This window comes from Microtus pennsylvanicus, chromosome 13 (assembly GCF_037038515.1).
Source record: "Microtus pennsylvanicus isolate mMicPen1 chromosome 13, mMicPen1.hap1, whole genome shotgun sequence".
In the NCBI taxonomy this organism is placed as follows: Eukaryota; Metazoa; Chordata; class Mammalia; order Rodentia; family Cricetidae; genus Microtus; species Microtus pennsylvanicus.
This window is the reverse complement of record NC_134591.1, coordinates 56,707,131-56,724,318: the sequence shown is the minus strand read 5'-3', so window position 1 is coordinate 56,724,318 and position 17,188 is coordinate 56,707,131. Positions and strand designations below refer to the sequence as shown.

The 17,188-nt window shown below is 50.8% G+C and overlaps 3 protein-coding genes across 3 annotated transcripts; 2 read left to right on the top strand and 1 right to left on the bottom strand.

The window, feature by feature from the left end:
* Nucleotides 1-3,558: 3,558 nt before the first annotated feature.
* On the top strand, nucleotides 3,559-11,188 carry Maneal (mannosidase endo-alpha like). Its single transcript, XM_075945313.1, has 4 exons — nucleotides 3,559-4,527; nucleotides 5,717-5,826; nucleotides 6,748-6,824; nucleotides 8,993-11,188. Exons 1-4 carry the CDS (start codon nucleotides 3,987-3,989, stop codon nucleotides 9,627-9,629), a joined length of 1,365 nt encoding a protein of 454 aa, XP_075801428.1. The 5' UTR covers nucleotides 3,559-3,986; the 3' UTR covers nucleotides 9,630-11,188.
* Nucleotides 11,189-11,488: 300 nt separating this feature from the next.
* Yrdc (yrdC N6-threonylcarbamoyltransferase domain containing) lies at nucleotides 11,489-15,987 on the bottom strand. Its single transcript, XM_075945314.1, has 5 exons — nucleotides 15,486-15,987; nucleotides 14,831-14,945; nucleotides 14,623-14,742; nucleotides 12,188-12,330; nucleotides 11,489-11,919 (listed from the first exon to the last, which is right to left on the bottom strand). The coding sequence occupies exons 1-5, from the start codon at nucleotides 15,875-15,877 to the stop codon at nucleotides 11,847-11,849; spliced, it is 843 nt and encodes a 280-aa protein (XP_075801429.1). The 5' UTR covers nucleotides 15,878-15,987; the 3' UTR covers nucleotides 11,489-11,846.
* A 21-nt stretch (nucleotides 15,988-16,008) lies between these two features.
* On the top strand, nucleotides 16,009-17,146 carry C13H1orf122 (chromosome 13 C1orf122 homolog). The gene is made up of 3 exons (XM_075945315.1): nucleotides 16,009-16,127; nucleotides 16,215-16,416; nucleotides 16,668-17,146. The coding sequence occupies exons 1-3, from the start codon at nucleotides 16,093-16,095 to the stop codon at nucleotides 16,761-16,763; spliced, it is 333 nt and encodes a 110-aa protein (XP_075801430.1). The 5' UTR covers nucleotides 16,009-16,092; the 3' UTR covers nucleotides 16,764-17,146.
* Nucleotides 17,147-17,188: the final 42 nt, after the last annotated feature.

Here is a 17,188-nt window from a genome sequence, read left to right as displayed (position 1 = left end):
ATCCTGTCCTAGAACTCACTCTGTAGACTAGTCTGGCCTCAAATTTACAGAGATCCACCTGCCTTTGTCTCCCGAGTGCTGGGATTAAAGGCGTGCGCCACCACTGCCCGGCGGTTTGAATTTTTTTTTTAACTTTGTAAAAATTTTTCTTTTGGGAGGACTCTGCAGAGGGTGAGGGACAGATATGGGGGAATTGGGAGATGAATGGAATTGGGGTGCATGATGTGAAATTCTCAAAGAATTGATAAAGAAATTATGTTAAATAAGTAAATCCAAAAAAATGTGTGTATGTGTGTGTTGTGTGTGTGCTGTGTGTATGTGTGTGTTGGGTTTGTGTGTGTGTGTGTTGGGTGTGTGTATGTGTGTTGTGTGTGTATGTGTGTTGTGTGTGTATTGTGTGTGTATGTGTGTTGGGTGTGTGTGTATGTGTGTTGTGTGTGTGTATGTGTGTTGTGTGTGTGTGTTGGGTGTGTGTGTGCCACAAGCACGCACTTGTATATGGAGGTAAGAGAACAGCTTTGAGTGTTCTTTCTTTCTGTCCTCAATGGGTTCTAGGGATTGAATTCATGTCTTTAGAATTGGCAGCAAGAGTTTTACTATCTTACAAGCTCTGATCTGTAATTTTCAACATTATGCAATTGATACTGTAACATAATATAGAAAAAAATCCAACTCCAGTTCCAGGGGATCCAACGCCCTCTTCTGGGCTTATTGAGCATTGCACACACATAAAATGGAAGCAAAACACATATAAAATAAATAAATCTTTAAATTGGGTTTTCTTGTTTTTATTTTCCAAGAGCCATTTCATACAGTCTATAAACATTTCCCCTCACTTATATAGTCACCTGTTCTTGTTTTAAAAATATAAAACCTTTGGGGCATTAGACAACATTTTCAAAAACATTCATGCATAGAGGTGTTTTGACTGCATGTGTGTCTGTGCACAACATACATGCTTGGTGTCTGAGAAGACCAGAAGAGGAAGTTAGATCTCTTAGAACTGGAAATACAGACACTGTGAGCTGTCATGTAAACCCAGGTCCTCTGGAAGAGCAACCAGTGCTCCTAACTGGCCTTCTCTCCAGCCTGTCGTCCAGTGGTTCTCAGCCTTCCTAATGCTGTGATTCTTTAATACAGTTCCTCGTGTTGTGGTGACCCCCCCCCCCAAACAAAAATTATTTCATTACTACTTCACTGTAATTTTGCTACTGTTATGAATTGTATTGTAAATGTCTGCTAGGCAGTCCTCAAAGGGTTGAGAACCACTGTGCAGACAGTAACATTTGATTGTTTGTTTTGTTTTGATCTTTAAAACTAGCTCTTTCAGCCAGGCAGTGGCGGTGCCGGAAGCCCAGCACTGGGGAGGCAGAGGCTGGTGGATCTATGTGAGTTTGAGGCCAGCCTGGTCTACAAGAGCTAGTTCCAGGACAGCTAGGGCTGTTATACAGAGAAACCTTGTCTCAATAAACAAAAAAAGCAAAAAAAAAACAAAAACAAAAACAAAAAACCAAACCAAACAATAAAACCTAGCTGGCCTCAAACTTAAACTTCCGGTCTCAGCCTCCTGTGTGCTGCATACTACCATGTCTAACCAGCATTTTATCTGTAAGTGGCTACAGTGTTTCCATGTCCTTTTAGCTACTCTCTTTGGTTTGCTGAATTTTTAAAAATTTTATTTATTTATTATGAATACAATGTTCTTTCTGCATTCCAGAAGCGGGCACCAGATCCCACTACAGATGGTTGTGAGCCACCATATGGTTGCTGGGACCTGAACTTCCAGAGTTCAGGACCTCTGGAAGAGCAGTCAGTGCTCTTAACCTCTGAGCCATCTCTCCAGCCTCTTGTTTGCTGAATTTAAAAAAAAATATATTTGTCTACTTATGTGTGTGGCAGGGGTAGGGGTAGTGTGTGCAGGGACAGACACATGACTGTGGAGTAAAGGGTAACTTGTAGAATCGGCTCTCTTCCTCTACCTTGTGCATCCCCGAGTTCAAACTCAGATCATCAGGCTTTGGCAGGAAACACCACTACCCACTGAAGCATCTCAATTGCCCGGTCTTGCTGTTTTCACTTTCACCTGATTATCTGAAAGTCAAGGACTGCTTTGATAACTCCTGTTTTCCGGCGGAGGGAGCAGACTTGCAGGAAACACGGGCTTCCTCCAAGGACCTCAATGTGATGTCAGAACGTACAAGCCTTTTTTTATTTTATATGCATTGATGTTTTTCCATGGGTGTCGGGTTCCCTGGAATGGGAGTTATAGACAGTTGTGAGCTGCCATGTGGGTTCTGGGAATTGAACCCAGGTCCTCTAAAAAAAGCAGTCGGGGGGGGGGGGGGGGGGCTGGGGAGATGGCTCAGAGGCTAAGAGCACTGGCTGTTCTTCCAAAGGTCCTGAGTTCAATTCCCAGCAACCACATGGTGGCTTACAATCACCTGTACGGAGATCTGGTGTCCTCCTCTGGCATGTGGGCATACATCAAGGCAGAATGTTGTATACATAACAAATAAATAAATCTTTGAAAAAAAAAAGCAGTCAGTGCTCTTAACCACTAAGCTATCTCTCTAGCCCTGTATAAACCTTTTCTCCTTCCTGGGAGTCATTTGGACTTCTTTGGACCTGGAAGGTAAACCTCTGACCACCAGCTCTCTAGGGTGACCTAGACCCGGACTTGTGGCTGATTATATATGTATATTTATAGTATGTCAGCACAGTAAGTAGGCCACCCCTGCCTCTGCTGTTGACTTGTTCCTTCTTTCTCCACAGTAAATCCACCTGCTCTGCTGGGGTTCTTACGAACCCCAGCTCTGCAAAGGCAAGAAGGAGATACCACAGATACGCTCAAGGTTATATTCTCGAGGCCTTTGGCTTTTGTTCACATTTATGACTGGCCTTAGCAATGGATTGACTTCAACATAAACATGATACAACTTATGCCAATGAGAAGTGGTAGGAAGTGTACAGAAAGCTTCCGGATGTTTATTTTATGGCCATGGAAAAGCCAGGCGTGGTGATTCAGGCCTCTAATACCAGCAGTCTGGAGACAAAAATATCCTGAGTTCAAGACTAGCCAAGGCCATACGGAAAATTTCAGGCCATCATCAGCTACATTGTCTCAGAAAAAAATAAACAATACAAGACAGGCTCACACTTGTCACCTCAGTACTGGGAAGCTGAGGTAGAAGGATCAATGGTTCAAACTCAAGGTCTGCTTGGACTGTGGACTGAGTTCAAGGTCAGCCTGGGCAACTTAGTCTCAAAACACAGGACCGCAAAGAGGACTGAACTCACTGCTGTGGGATTCTTGCCCAGCATGGGTGTAAGGCCCTGGCTTCAATCTCAGTGCGGGAGGGAAGAGGCGCTGCCTGCCTACTGGAAAGCAGAGTTGAGGAAGAATAGGGGACCGTGCACAGATGGCCCAGACTATAGACGGTACTATTGCGCAGGAAGCCCAGGAAAGCCAGGCCTGGCCCAGGAGATAGGCCCCAATGCAAGCGGCGGCCCCCGCTTAGGCTTCTGGCTCCAGCCAGAGTTTGCAAGGTGGCCCAACGTCCCTCTTCTAGTACCGGGGATCTGGAGCCAAATGCGGTGATGGTGACAGAGTTCAGTGGAAGGAAGGCTCGAGAAGGAGGCTGAGAGACCCTGGCTTCCCACTCTCGGCCCCAGCCTTCTACCGGGAAGATCCGGTCCTGCACCCCACCCGCACCCCAGGTCCACCCGTCCCGGGACTCTGCGCCGGCGCCGGGCTGAATTCGGGTTCCTCTGCCTGGTCCCCCCTCCACTCGCTCTCATTTGGTCGGTGCCACTGCATCCTGTGTATGCCGGGCCCGCCCGCACTGCGGGGAACAGGCGCGGAGCCGCCCTGGGCGTGCGGCGCTTGCGGGCCGCGGCCTGGGACGCGCGGGCGGGCGGGCGGGCAGGCGGGAGAGATGGCGCGGCTCCGGGGCCGGTAGCGCGGCGGCCCGCACCGCGGCAAAGACATGGCCCGGCGGCGGCGCCGCGCCTGCATCGCCCTCTTCCTGGTGCTGCTTTTCGCCTTCGGCACGCTCATGGGGCTGCGCACGCTCAAGGCCCCGGACGGGCTGCCCGCGCTGGGCCCGGGCCCGGAGCTAGCGCCCTTCGAGCGGCGTCCGGAGGGGAATCCCGCGCCCGCCCGCGCCCCGGCCGCCCCCGCCGCTCCGCCGCCCCCGCCGCCGCCGCCGCGCTCCGCCGCCCCCCGAGCCTCGCTGGGCCCCGCCGAGGCCGATCCCGCGCCCCGGCAGAGCCTGCGCGTTTACTCCGATCTGCACGCCTTCTATTACTCGTGGTACGGGAGTCCGCGGCGCGAGGGCCACTACATTCACTGGGACCATGTCATGGTGCCGCACTGGGACCCCAAGATCTCGGCCAGCTACCCGCGTGGCCGCCACAGCCCTCCAGAAGACTTGGGTTCCAGCTTCTACCCAGAGTTGGGGCCCTACAGCTCACGGGACCCCGATGTGCTACGAGAGCACATGACCCAGCTCAAAGAAGCCGCCATCGGTGAGTCCCCCTAGCCAGTCTGCCCCCCAGCCTCGCCCTTCCTTCCTGCACCTCAGCTTTTGCTGCCCGGCCGCAGGGCCCATTCTCCCGCCAACCTGACCTCGTAGCCTTTTCCTCTCATTTTTATCCCGGGCCTACTACACACCACCGCCCCTTCCTCTAATTTCTGCCGTACCTTCTGGGCCTTTCTACCCTCAACAACCCCAGGGGCCTTCCGTAGGTGAGTTGGTGTGTGTGCGTCTGTGTTAGAGCTATCCTGAGTAGGGACAGTAAGAACAGTCCTAAGTATTGTTGCACCTCCAGGTTTCAGGAAAGTGGGGATCCTGGCCCCTCAAGTCTGGAAAGGAGAGTTTGGGGAGGGTCTGCTTTCACAGCAGGTTTAGGGGAGTCCAGCAGCTAGATGGTTGATCTATCAGGGCTGAGGGAGGGCACAACACATGACAACCACAGGTTTCATCAAGCACCCAGCCAGAGGTCCTGGAGAACCTTCTGCATTACGTTGGGGTGGGGAGACGCACCTTGGTTAGATTTTGCCACTGAATTTACCACTAGCTTTTAATGATACATTTGGTTATACCTCGAGACAGGTTGAGGGAGAGCTACAAGGTTTGGATCCAGGCTTAGTAGCTGGTGCAAGCCTTGCACTTGAGAAGACCAGACAAAAGGCCTCCCAGTTTGAAGTCAGTCAGGGTTACATAGTGGGGCAGTATCTTAAAAATAATGAATCAATGAATGAATGAATGAGAAGGGGATACACAAAGATGTGGGGATGTGGGCTATTCTGTCTAGGCTTGCTTGCTTTCTAGATGGGCAGTCACTCAAGGCAAGTGCTCTCTCCCATGGGAAGCAGGAGAATAGGATTTCTTCACAGGGATTTTCTTTAGGTAGGCTACCAGAGGTACGGTTGTGGTTTCCAGGTGAGTGTGGCATTGCCACCCTTTCCCCTTCCTCCTACTTGATGATGCTCTCCTCAGCCGGCTCCCTTGGCTGCAGGACTTCAGCACTGCTGGCATGGACAGCTCCTAGACCTGCTAAGCTCTGGGCCCCAGGTCTGCCCCAGGAACCTAGCAGGATCCTAGCTCCAGATTTGAGGTTTTCAGGAACCGTGTAGTTAGAGATGCTTTCTGCTGCTGGGGGCGGGGTGGGTGGGCACACTGTGGACCATTGAAGGGGCTTTTGTATTGTTTAGGAGTCTTGGTTCTTTCCTGGTATCCACCTGGCATGGCTGATGATAACGGAGAGCCCTCAGATGATCTGGTACCTGCCATTCTGGACACTGCCCATCAGTACAACATCCAGGTGAGTTCAGAAGGTTTCACACACTGTCATGGAGAATGCCCCTTTGCTGCCAGAGTTAGTGCTGGATGGCTGATGACGACAGAAATGTAAGTATGGTACTGGGAGAGGGTATAGCAGGCTGCACCATGTCAGCTGTTACCATTTTTAATTTTGAGAAAATAGGGGACAAATGGAAGACTATAAATATATTTATTCATATTTTTAAAATTTTGTGTGTGTGTTTATGTGTTTGGATGCCTGCAGAGGCCAGAGGCATTGGATCTCCGTGGACTCGTTGTGGGTAACTTGACACGGTGCTGGCTACCCAGGTCCTTCGGAAGAGAGCCATAACTCCAGTCCCTTCACTTTTATTAAATCATATAGGTTAAGTGGAAGACCCTTGATCCTGGATACCGGGCAGGCCAGAGCCCAAGCGATCTGCAGACAGAATTCTCCACTCCACTCCACAGTGGAGGACAGTGCTGGACCTCCATAAGCAGCTTCCCCTTCTACACATCAGTAGAGGAAGTCAGGTCCTACATCTGCAATGAAGGAAGAAAAAATGTCAGAGAAGCCCCCTTGCCTTCCTGAGGTCACCGCTGGAAGGTTGAACAGATCGTGGCACATTTTCTGCTGGCAGAGAGCAGGCACATGTCGCCTGGTGCTCATGTTTGGAGCTGACAGTGGTAGAAACCTGAGTGCCATCCTGCAGTGACCTCAGAATGATTCCTAGATGTCCTGATGTGGGACATGGACAAAACTCACATCCTTTATTCTGACCTGATGGGCAGTGGCAGCCTTCATTGTGCCCATCCTTGCCAAGCTTTCCTGAATTCAGCCCCTCCCTATAAGCCATGACGGGGGGGGGGGTATGTTAATCTGTATGTCTGTATGTGTAGTGCTCCTGACTATTCACCTGATCTGAAACTCCATTTGTGGCAGGTGGCCTTCCATATCCAACCCTACAAGGGCCGGGACGACGTCACTGTTCATGACAACATCAAGTACATCATTGACACGTAAGATGGGAATCGAGACAGAAGCAGGGCTAGAAGGGCTGGAGGTCAGGCAATGCAAGGGTGGAGTGCATGTGTTCCTAGCAGTTATTCCGGGTGCTGGGCTTGGAGTCAGGCAACTGAGTTTCAGGTTCAGCTCTGGAGCCCTAATTGAGTCCTGTTTTAGTACAGAGGTGCTTCAGACATGCTTATATGTATTCACTGAAAAACTGTTTAGTGCCCTCACATACAGCTATTATCTTTAGCAAAGTTTTTGACTTGACACTTATAGTCTAGCGGCTGGGGGTGCAGCAGAGCTCCTCAACCAAGAAGTGGGAAACCACAGCAATCTGTAGTATGAAAAAAAAACAATAAAAAGCTAAGCAGAGTTTTGTGTTAAGAATGTGCCCAAGAAGTTGTTTTTTGTTTGTTTCTGTTTTGTTTTTCCTCCTCCTTTTATGGTTCTGGAGATGAAACCCAGGGTCCTTTGCATGCTAAGCATGAGCATGAGTGTATGTTACGTCCCAGCCCTCAAGGAATTTACTCTAGAAGGGGTGGTGAAAGGTGCTTCTCTGAGAGGACTTGGCCTGGGTGCTGACACCGAAGAGGCTGACTCTCACTTTCCCTGTGAGCACAGCAAGTTAGTGGCCATCTGTGAACCCAGAGAGCTCTCACTGAGAACCAAACTTGATAGGCACTTTGAGCATGGACTCTGCAGCCTCCAGAACTGAGCCATAAATACAGTTGTTAAGCTAAAAGGAATGAGTGAGCTTAGAATTCTGTTGTTTTTATGACAGGTTCTCATATAGTTTAGGCTCCTTGAGCTCTTTAAAAGTAACTGAGCGTGAACCTGAACTCCTAGTCTGGTGACCTTAGTCTCTCAAGTGCTGGGACTACACACGTGCACCATTATGCCTGAGACCCTGGGTTCAAGACAAGTTTTTTTTTTTTAAAGATTTTGTTTATTTATATGTATGTGTGTGTCTGTGTGTGCCCAGAGGCCAGAAGAGGAAGCTGGAGTTACAGGCATGTTGTAAGTTGCCTAATGTAGGTGCTAGGAACAGAACTCAGGTCCTCTGGAAGAACAGCAATTGCTTTTAACGTCTGAGCCATCTCTCCAGCAAATCATTCTTTTAAAAAAGTGTATTTAAAAAATCATATTCACTGTTCCTACTCCTCTTCCTAACTCTTCTCAGACCCATCACCAATCCCTGCCTACACAATGTTTTTTAAAGTAAGTCAGCTCTGGCTGGACATGCTGGTGCATACCTTTAATTCAAGGCTAACCTGGTCTACTTACTGAGCTTCAGGCCATATAGTGAGACCCTGTCTCAAATAATAGAAGAATAATAGTAAGTAGCTCTGCAAAAATCTGGAGAAAGGGGAAGAGTCAAGGCAGAGCGAGAACTGGCAGATGTGATGTGGGATTCCCTCTGCATGCTGTGAATACCATTCGTTAATAAAGGAACTGTCTTAGGCCTGCACAAGGCAGAACTTAGGTAGGTGGGGAAAACTAAACTGAATGCTGGGAGAAAGAAGTCAAGAGTCAGGGAGAAGCCATGTAGCCCCACTGGAGAAATAGACGCCAGAGGGAACTTTACCTGGTAAGCCACAGCCATGTGGCAATACACAGATTACTAGAAATGGGTTAAATTAAGATGTAAGAGTTAGTCAATAAAAAGCTAGAGTTAATGGGCCAAGCAGTGATTTAATTAATAGTTTCTGTGTGGTTATTTTGAGTCTGGGCAGCTAGGATGAACAAGTGGCCTCCTACAACACAGATGGAACGTTCTAAGATGGGACAAGGTCACATAAAGATTGATGATAGAAAGGCCAGTTAGGGAGTGAAGTCTGAAAATAGGCAAGTTCAGATCACACAGGGGAATCCTTACAGGTACAGGAAGGAGCGATCAGATCAGATCAGATCCTATAGGGGGGGCAGGAATGGAAGTCTAGAAACCATTGCTGCCACACCCAGATGAAGATGTGGAGGCCTGGCTTGGAAGAAGAGGCTGAGGGATGACAGGCAGGGAGGGCAGGAAGAGAAGCAGGTTAATCCTTGGAGGCATATGCTGAATGTGTAACCTGAATCCTAGACTGCTGTGAGCACAGAAGAGATCAACCCTGTGGCTGATCTCTCAGCTGTGCTGGCTTCTCACCACCAACTCAAGCCTCTCCCTCCTGCTCCTCAGGTATGGCTCCCATGGTGCATTTTACCGTTACAAGACCAGTATGGGCAAGAGCCTCCCACTCTTTTATATCTACGACTCCTACCTGACATCCCCTGAGGCCTGGGCCCACCTCCTGACACAAAACGGGCCCCACTCGATCCGCAACACCCCCTATGATGGGGTCTTTATAGCGCTGCTGGTGGAGGAGGGCCACACCCATGACATCCTTGCCGCGGGATTTGATGGGATGTACACCTACTTTGCCTCCAATGGCTTCTCCTTCGGCTCCTCCCATCAGAACTGGAAAGCTGTGAAGAACTTCTGTGATACCAACAACCTGATGTTCATTCCTAGCGTGGGGCCTGGGTACATCGACACCAGCATCCGGCCCTGGAACAACCACAATACTCGCAATAGGGTCAATGGCAAGTACTACGAGACAGCCCTGCAGGCGGCCCTGACAGTGAGGCCCGAGATTGTCTCCATCACCTCTTTCAATGAGTGGCACGAGGGCACACAGATCGAGAAGGCTGTTCCCAAGAAGACGCCAACTCGTCTGTATTTGGACTACCTGCCCCACCAGCCCAGCCTGTACCTGGAGCTGACCCGCCGCTGGGCAGAGCACTTCATCAAGGAAAAGGAGCAGTGGCTGATGTGAGGGGCTACTACTCAAACCTCATTAGGTCACTAAGCTGGTTCAGATGAGAAATAGGCACATGCTAGTCCCAAGTAGCCAGTGGGTGCTTGTGGATGGGCCAGCTAGCTCATGTAGAACAAAGCCCGGCCCTTGGACTGGTGGTGCTGGGGCAAAGGGAAACAAGGCTTGATGAAGGAGGCTGGCAGGAAGCCGCACATGGCTCAGGGCAGCTCCACGTCATTTCGGCTGTGGCAGGTTGTAGTGTAGTTGCCAGCCACTGTGCTTAAAAGGGTCTCAGGGTTCTGAGCTAGCATGCCCCTGCTTCCTTTGGACAGCCTACACCTCCTCAGGCACCTTCCTTTTTCTGCTAAATACAGGGAACGGTATTTGACTTCAGAAAGGGACTTTGTTTAAGGTCTTTCCAGTTCATTTCTGTGCCCCTTTACCAGGAAACACTGAGCACCCACTCATTACTAAGCATCTTATGGTCAGGTGCTGGGAAATTTGGTCAGCGCTCCCTTCTGGAGCTTCCAGGAGCTCGCTTTTGGTGTAGCTATGCAGCTAGCACCTTGGCTGTTTTGCTCTTCTTTGCAGCTACACCCAGGCCTGGAAGTTCAACCATTTTCCTCCAAGAAAATAGTTCTGCTTCAGAGCCTCTCCTGATGAACATAAAGCTGCAGAGGACTAGGTCAGTCCCTCCCTCTGGCTATCTAGGCTGGGGAGGCCACACATTAGTGCCACTCAGTGCTACTACGATTTGTATTAAACACGAAGTAGTGTTTGCCAGTCCACGTTCCTCTTGCTGCCCTCTAGGTCAGACTGTGACAAATTAGTGTATGTCTGGGCTGGCTAGTTTTAGCACAATGGAGATGGGCTTGCTTAAATGACTAGTTCATGATTTCTAGAAGGAAGTTAGCAAGCCAGTACTTATTTATAAACAAACTAATGTTAATTGCAAGGATCCTTGTTAAAGTACATCCAATGGAATATTTTTCAGGAAGGTTCTCAAATACACTTGAGGTGTTCACTGGAAACTACTGTACTGGTTTAGAGGCTAAGGCTGAGCCGTGACTCTGGGAAGAGGAAGCAGCAGAGGATATGAAGTAGAATACAGGTCACTTCAAGGACAACCAGTCCATTTACTGAGAGATGAGCAGGGCTGGTCACCTGGACTGTAGCTTAGTTGAGAGGGCTGGATTTTTACCAGTGCTAATTTCATTTCATACATACACAGCTTGGACACAGTAAGGCCAGCAGGAAGGGGCAGGCATCTTCAATGAAAGTTGACACAGATCTTCTGAAGGCTAATCTACATCAACAGCCATAATGCACATACACCTTGACCTAGAAATCCTACCCCAAAGGAAATAGCTCAAAAGAAAAATAAACCATTTACAACTGTTTGTAGCAGCATTTTTTAATAAAGAAAAATACAGCTTAAATACTCAAAAATAATTATGTATGCAGAATACTTGGCACATATGTGAACAAAGATAAAACTTCTGAGTAAAAATGAAGTTAAATAAATTATACACAGAACTATATAACTTATTTTATCAATAAATAAGAAAGTCACTGGCTGAACAGTCAAGATTTTATTTTCCAGTATTATTTCACTTGGGACCCCCCCAAGATAGTTTCCCTAAAATGATCTCCCTGGTACCCAGGAAAGCTGTCTTGGGCTCTTGGACTTTTCTATATTGGTCCTGAGACTTCTAGAACACACTAGTGCTTCTAGCTGGCTCGACATGAAGTGCCACTGTCACCAGAAACAAGCTCTTAATACATTCTAATTCTGTACTCAATTTACTTTTGACTTTTAAAGGTCTCAAAATAGTAAGGCCGATCTAAGAATGTTCTTCTCCCCCCCCCCCCCCCCCCCCCCGGAGACAGGGTTTCTCTGTACCTTTGGAGCCTGTCCTGGAACTAGCTCTTGTAGACTAGGCTGGCCTCGAACTCACAGAGATCCGCCTGCCTCTGCCTCCCAAGTGCTGGGATTAAAGGCATGTGCCACCACTGCCAGGCTTCTAAGAATGTTCTTACCTTTGTTCAATTTTTGGTTGATATAAGAACCTATAAGGCTCAACCTGCAGCTTCTGGCCTACAGTGTTCAGAGAGAGAGATGTTCCCTAAATAGCCAGGCTACATGTGTAGCTCCAGGAGCCTCTGCCAATGAGGCCTTGCTAACCAGTTAGCAGACACATAGTATCCAGCATGATCCTCGGATCTTCCCAATCTTCATGAGCAGGACCCCTGTGAAGGGAGCAGCCCATATTTCTGTTGGAGGATGGTTGTAGTGTTTTCCAGAGCACTGAGGAAGACACAGAAGGCAGTTACAGTCTGACTTCTCACGGCATTGAGCCCACCAGTCTGAAGAGTAGCCAATAAAGATTTCTGTCCTATGCCCTGTTCATCAAACTTGAACCCTAAAAAGCCCGCCATAGCAGCAAATTTAGTCCCAGCCTACTCATTGCCTCCCCGCCCTCAAACAATGCAAGCTGGGAATCAACTCGGTACATTAAAGCTCCTCTTTCTCCAACTTCCTTCACAAACCCCCGTGGCACAGGAAAGAGCCTTACCAGCCCGGGCGAATAATGGTAAACTTTCCAGGCACAGATAAGTCAACCACAGTAGAGCCGAGGCGGCACTCAGGGCTCTGACTATCTCCAATTGGTCCCCCATCAATGACCAGGGACAAATGAGGCCAGAGGTCTTGGAACTCCTGAAAAGAAGGGCATGGCCATATTGTCATCCTGCACACATGGCTCACATTTAAATTCAGGCATCTTTCTCTAATCAGAGGAGAAAGCTCTTAATTATGCTTAGCTATGTCAAGGGCACAATTAGCATCCAGTCTGCAACCCCCTTATAAGTTACACCTTACATAAAAAGAATCTTAATGTACCAAAAGGAAATCCCAGTACTACAGAGGCTATAGAGGCTTAGGTCCAATAAGTGGTATGCTGGGTTTGAGCCTAGAGATGTAGGCTTTAACCTTGGACTTTCCATCATATCTGTATGATACATGAAATCATTTCATTAGATTCCTAAAGTGAGAGCCAGCCGAGGTGACTATCAACGGTCTTTCCAGCTCTAGCAGCCAGATCCTGGACCTCAACAGAAGTCAATCAGCTCAGAGCATGAAGAAGAAAACAGGGTGGACTCTGCAAACCCATGTCACCAGCACTCAGTTCTTGGGCCGTGCTATTAAATGAGCTGGAGTCTTTCTGCCCCCAGTGAAGAGTCTCTACTGCAGTTAGGCCTGGGTCTTGATGATAGGGCAATCATAAATACCAGTTATAAATAAACAATGACTGTGCTAGCCCAGGGTTGGTGAAAGGTAAGAACCACCCTCTCCTCTGGAAGCATCCCCATCTGGCTCCCTAACTGTACAGATACCAAGAGCAAATAAAGTAGAACTGCATTTCCAAGTCCCCCATCACTTAACTGCACCTAACTTAGAGGCTGTAAAAACAGAGCAAAGTTTCTTTATGCTCATTTGTTCTAAACCACATAGCCAAGACAGGATTAAGATGATCTTATCTTAGGCCTACCTGGCAAGTAGAGATAGGACTGTAGGTATTAGGTGAGTCCAGGTGTGCTGGCATAGATTCCAAAATGAGGAGGCCTAAGGGTCCTGAGTTCAATGGCAGCACGAGCCACAGTCGTAAGACCCTGCCCTAAGCCTTTAATTCCAACACTTGGGAAGCAAAGGCAGTTCAAAGCCAGCGGTTCTATATAAGGAGTTCAAGGGCTACATAGTAAGACCCTGTCTTAAAAACACTGTCCCACTCTGAAAAGAACTGGCAAAAAGACTGTCATTTAATGGCTGTGACAGAGAACAAATGTTGCAGAGCCCTCAGCACTGCTGTCGAGTGTCTGACAACTCCTCCCCTCACAAGGCTGTCTTTACTTCCTATAACCTTTTTTACTTTTGTTTTTTGAGACAGGGTTTCTCTATGAAGTTCTAGAACTTGCTCTGTAGACCAGGTTGGGCTTGAACTCAAAGAAATCCACCTACCTGCCTCTGTCTCCCAAGTGCTGGGATTAAAGGTGTGAGTTACCACCCCCCAGCATCTTTTTTATTATTATAGATACAGGAGTACATCTGTTCTTCCCTGGCCTCTCAAGATAAAATGTTTCAATGCCTTTAAAAAAACAAAAGGTTTTGGGGGGCTGGAGATGGCTCAGCAGTTAAGAGCACTGGCTGTTCTTCCAGAGGACCACGGTTCACTTCCCAGCACCCACAAGGCAGTTCACAACTGTCTGTAACTCCAGTTCCAATCTGACATCTTCACACAGACATACATGCAGGCAAAACACCAATGCATATAAAAGAAATCATTAAAAATTCAAAAAGTGACATGGGATTCCCCTCTGTATGCTGTGAATGTGTTTTATTACCAATGATTAATAAAGAAGCTGCTTTGGCCTATGGCAGGGCATAATATAGCTGGGTAGAAAAACTAAACTGAATGCAGGGAGAAAGAAGGCTGAGTCAGGGAGATGCCGACTAGTCCCGGGGGAAACAAGACGTAGAAAATGAGGTAACATCACAGCCACGTGGTAATACAAGGTTAATTTTACGATGCAAGAGCTAACTAGGATTACACCTGAGCCGTTGGCCGAACAGTGTTATAATTAATATAGTTTCTGTGTGATTATCCGGGTCTGGGTGGTCATGAAACAAAAGTAGTCTTCATCTACACAGGTAGTGGTGGTGCATGCCTGTAATACCAGCAGAAGCAGGCAGAGCTCGGGTTCAAGGACAGCTCCTATCATGAAACACAACAAAAACAAAAAGATTTTCTTGCCTTGGCCTTAGTGCTGGCACTACAAGTATGCACCACCTGGCCCTTCCAATATTCTTTCATCTGGATGTCCTCCCTAAACCATACCACATGGGTAGCCTTCTTACTGTTGCACCAAAGGCCCAATTTCGGCCATGCAATCCGAGTGCAGTCTTACTGGTTCTGAGGAAACAGCAGTTTAGCCCACTGGGGCCAATTCTCACCTCAACACTCAGAGAACTGGCGTGGGAGCTGAGGTTGGCACTGGTGAGTGCAATTGGTCCCCCAAACATTTGGGCCAAGTCCTGCATGAAGGCGTGGTTAGGGATCCGGATGCCAACCAGCTGTGAAGCAAGAGAAGGGAGCATGAGGAAGGCTTCAGGGGCCTGCACGCATCTGAGTCAGATCACAGGAAAAGCGACTGTGACTCACAGGAGTAAAGGGGTTCAGGTCTTTGTTGAGCTCCCCGGAGCGCTGCATCACCAGGGTCACTGGTCCTGGCAACAGGTCCTCCAGGAGCTCCTTGGGTACCCTCACCTGGCAGTACCTGGAGGCAAAAGAGCACAAACCCACTCCAGATCACCCGGATGGACCTCTCCTGGACTGAAGGCAGATGCGGGAAAGGGCTCCTGGGGGTGTACAATGAGATCTGCCTGCCCCCCTACTTCCTTAGAGCTCTGGCACAAGGCAGAACGCCAGAGAAGTATCCCCGGCTTGAAGTCCACACGCCTGTCTCGGCGACAATGCCCACAGCGCCGTGACACCATGAACAGAACCTCGAACTATTTTATCGTCATTATCACAAACTGTGGCGGCGATTCCTTCTTCCCGCGGGACTCCCCCTCCGTACATCACAAGGGCACAGAGGGAACAGTGCCATGCTCGCCCAGTTCAGCGCCGCGATTAGCGCGCTGTCGACTGCGGAGCCTGGCACGCGTTAAGCGCTCCCAACACATTTCCAGTTCCGGATTCCTCGGTGAGCCAGGACAAGCCCCTCCCGCGCTCGGCGCCTCAGTCTCCCAAGCCTGTCACCGGAAACCCCTCCCGCGGTGCCGCCTCCAGTGGGGCCGGGTCGGGGCGGCCTCACCTGTAGACGTCGGCCACGCGGCCCAGGCACACGGCCAGCGGCTTGGCCTCGCTGCGGCCCTTGAGGCGATAGACGCAGCCCAGGGCCGCCGAGCAGCTCGCCGAGCAGGCCAGACCATACAGCGTGTCAGTTGGGACCGCCACCACGGCGCCGGCGCGCAGCTCGGCCACGGCGGCCCGCAGCGCCTCGGTCCAACCGGAGCGCTCGGGGCTTGCGGCCTGCACGGCCCCGCTCTCCGGAAGCCGCAACAGCCGGGCCCCCGGCACCGCCGGAGCCGGCGCGGGCGGGCGTAGAAGGCGGCAGCTGCGGCCAGAGCCTGCTGGCCCGTCGCTCAGCCCCATGCCGGCCGCCACCGCGGCCCTCAGCCCCGCACACGGACGCGCAGTAGACATCCGCCCAGACCCGCTTCCGGGAGGAAGTGACGCACGCGCCCAACTTCCGGCCCCCGAGGCTCGGCCCCGCCTTCGCGCCGGGCAGCTTAAAGGGACCGCGACCCCCAGACGACTTGAAGGAGACCGGTGGGGACGGGGCGGGGCGCAGCTTAGCTGAGCCCTCGCGCGGCGCCGGGGCGGGGGCGGTCGGCAGGCGGGGGGGTGGTCGGGCTGCGATGGAGTGGGGCCCGGGCGCAGGCTGGTCACGGGGGTGAGAGCGGGCCCGCGGGGCGGGGGGCTGGGGCCGCGACCTCGCGCCGCCCTGCGCCGGCCCTGACGCCGTCTCTCTCCCGGGCAGGGAGGCTGCCGGCGTGGACCGCGGGAAGGCGGGGCTGGGGCTCGGCGGGAGGCCACCCCCGCAGCCGCCCCGGGATGAGCGCGCCCAGCAGCTGCTGGACGCCGTGGAGCAGCGGCAGCGGCAGCTCCTGGACACCATCGCCGCCTGCGAGGAGATGCTGCGGCAGCTGGGCCGCCGGCGTCCGGAGCCGGCTGGTGGCGGGGTCAGTGCTCATTCCGGGCTGGGCCTGGGGAGGTGGGGTCTCCTCACTGACTACACCGGCCAAGCTCGTCCCCGTCCCAGAGGAGGAGGGTGGAAGCGCATCCCCACCGCTCCACACTTAACCTCCTTTGATCTGGGTGAGGTTTTGAAAAAGTACGGTATTGTCGAGATGCCAAGTGGCCTTATCCTTGCGGGGCCTAACCTAAGGCCTTTCCTCCCAGGCTCATTTCCCCCCTTTTCTGTCTCAACTAGAACGGTTCAGCCAAGTCCGGAGCGTCGCCCCAGTCAGCTGTATCCGCCAGAGGTGGCCTTCCAAAGGATGCTGGCGATGGAGCTGCGGAGCCTTGACCATTTCCTAGCCGGGCACCCTGACTTCTGTCCCTTTCCAGGGCCGGTGGCTGGACTCTGACAAACTCCCTTCACTAAAAGGGTCAGTCTTAACTGGCAGTTGCTGGTACTTGGCCCTCAGCCTGGGATGGCAACTCTACTAGCAGCTGGGTTCACTCCTTGTCGTCCTGGCTGAAGGCAGGACTGTGTTTTGAAATGTAGCCAGCGAATATCCAGTCTGGAGTACTCGGACTCCGGCAGGCCAGCAGTGCTGGCCAGAGTGGTCTGGCCTGCTTTGGGGGTTCCAGGTGGTATTACATGTTCATTTCATGCTTTGGGGGCTCCCGGCCCCATAAAACACTTCAGCAGAGTATTGATTAAAAGGAAACCTGCAGACTCCTGGTGACCGGCCTTTCCTTTCTGTCCCCCTCCAAGACTTGATGGCT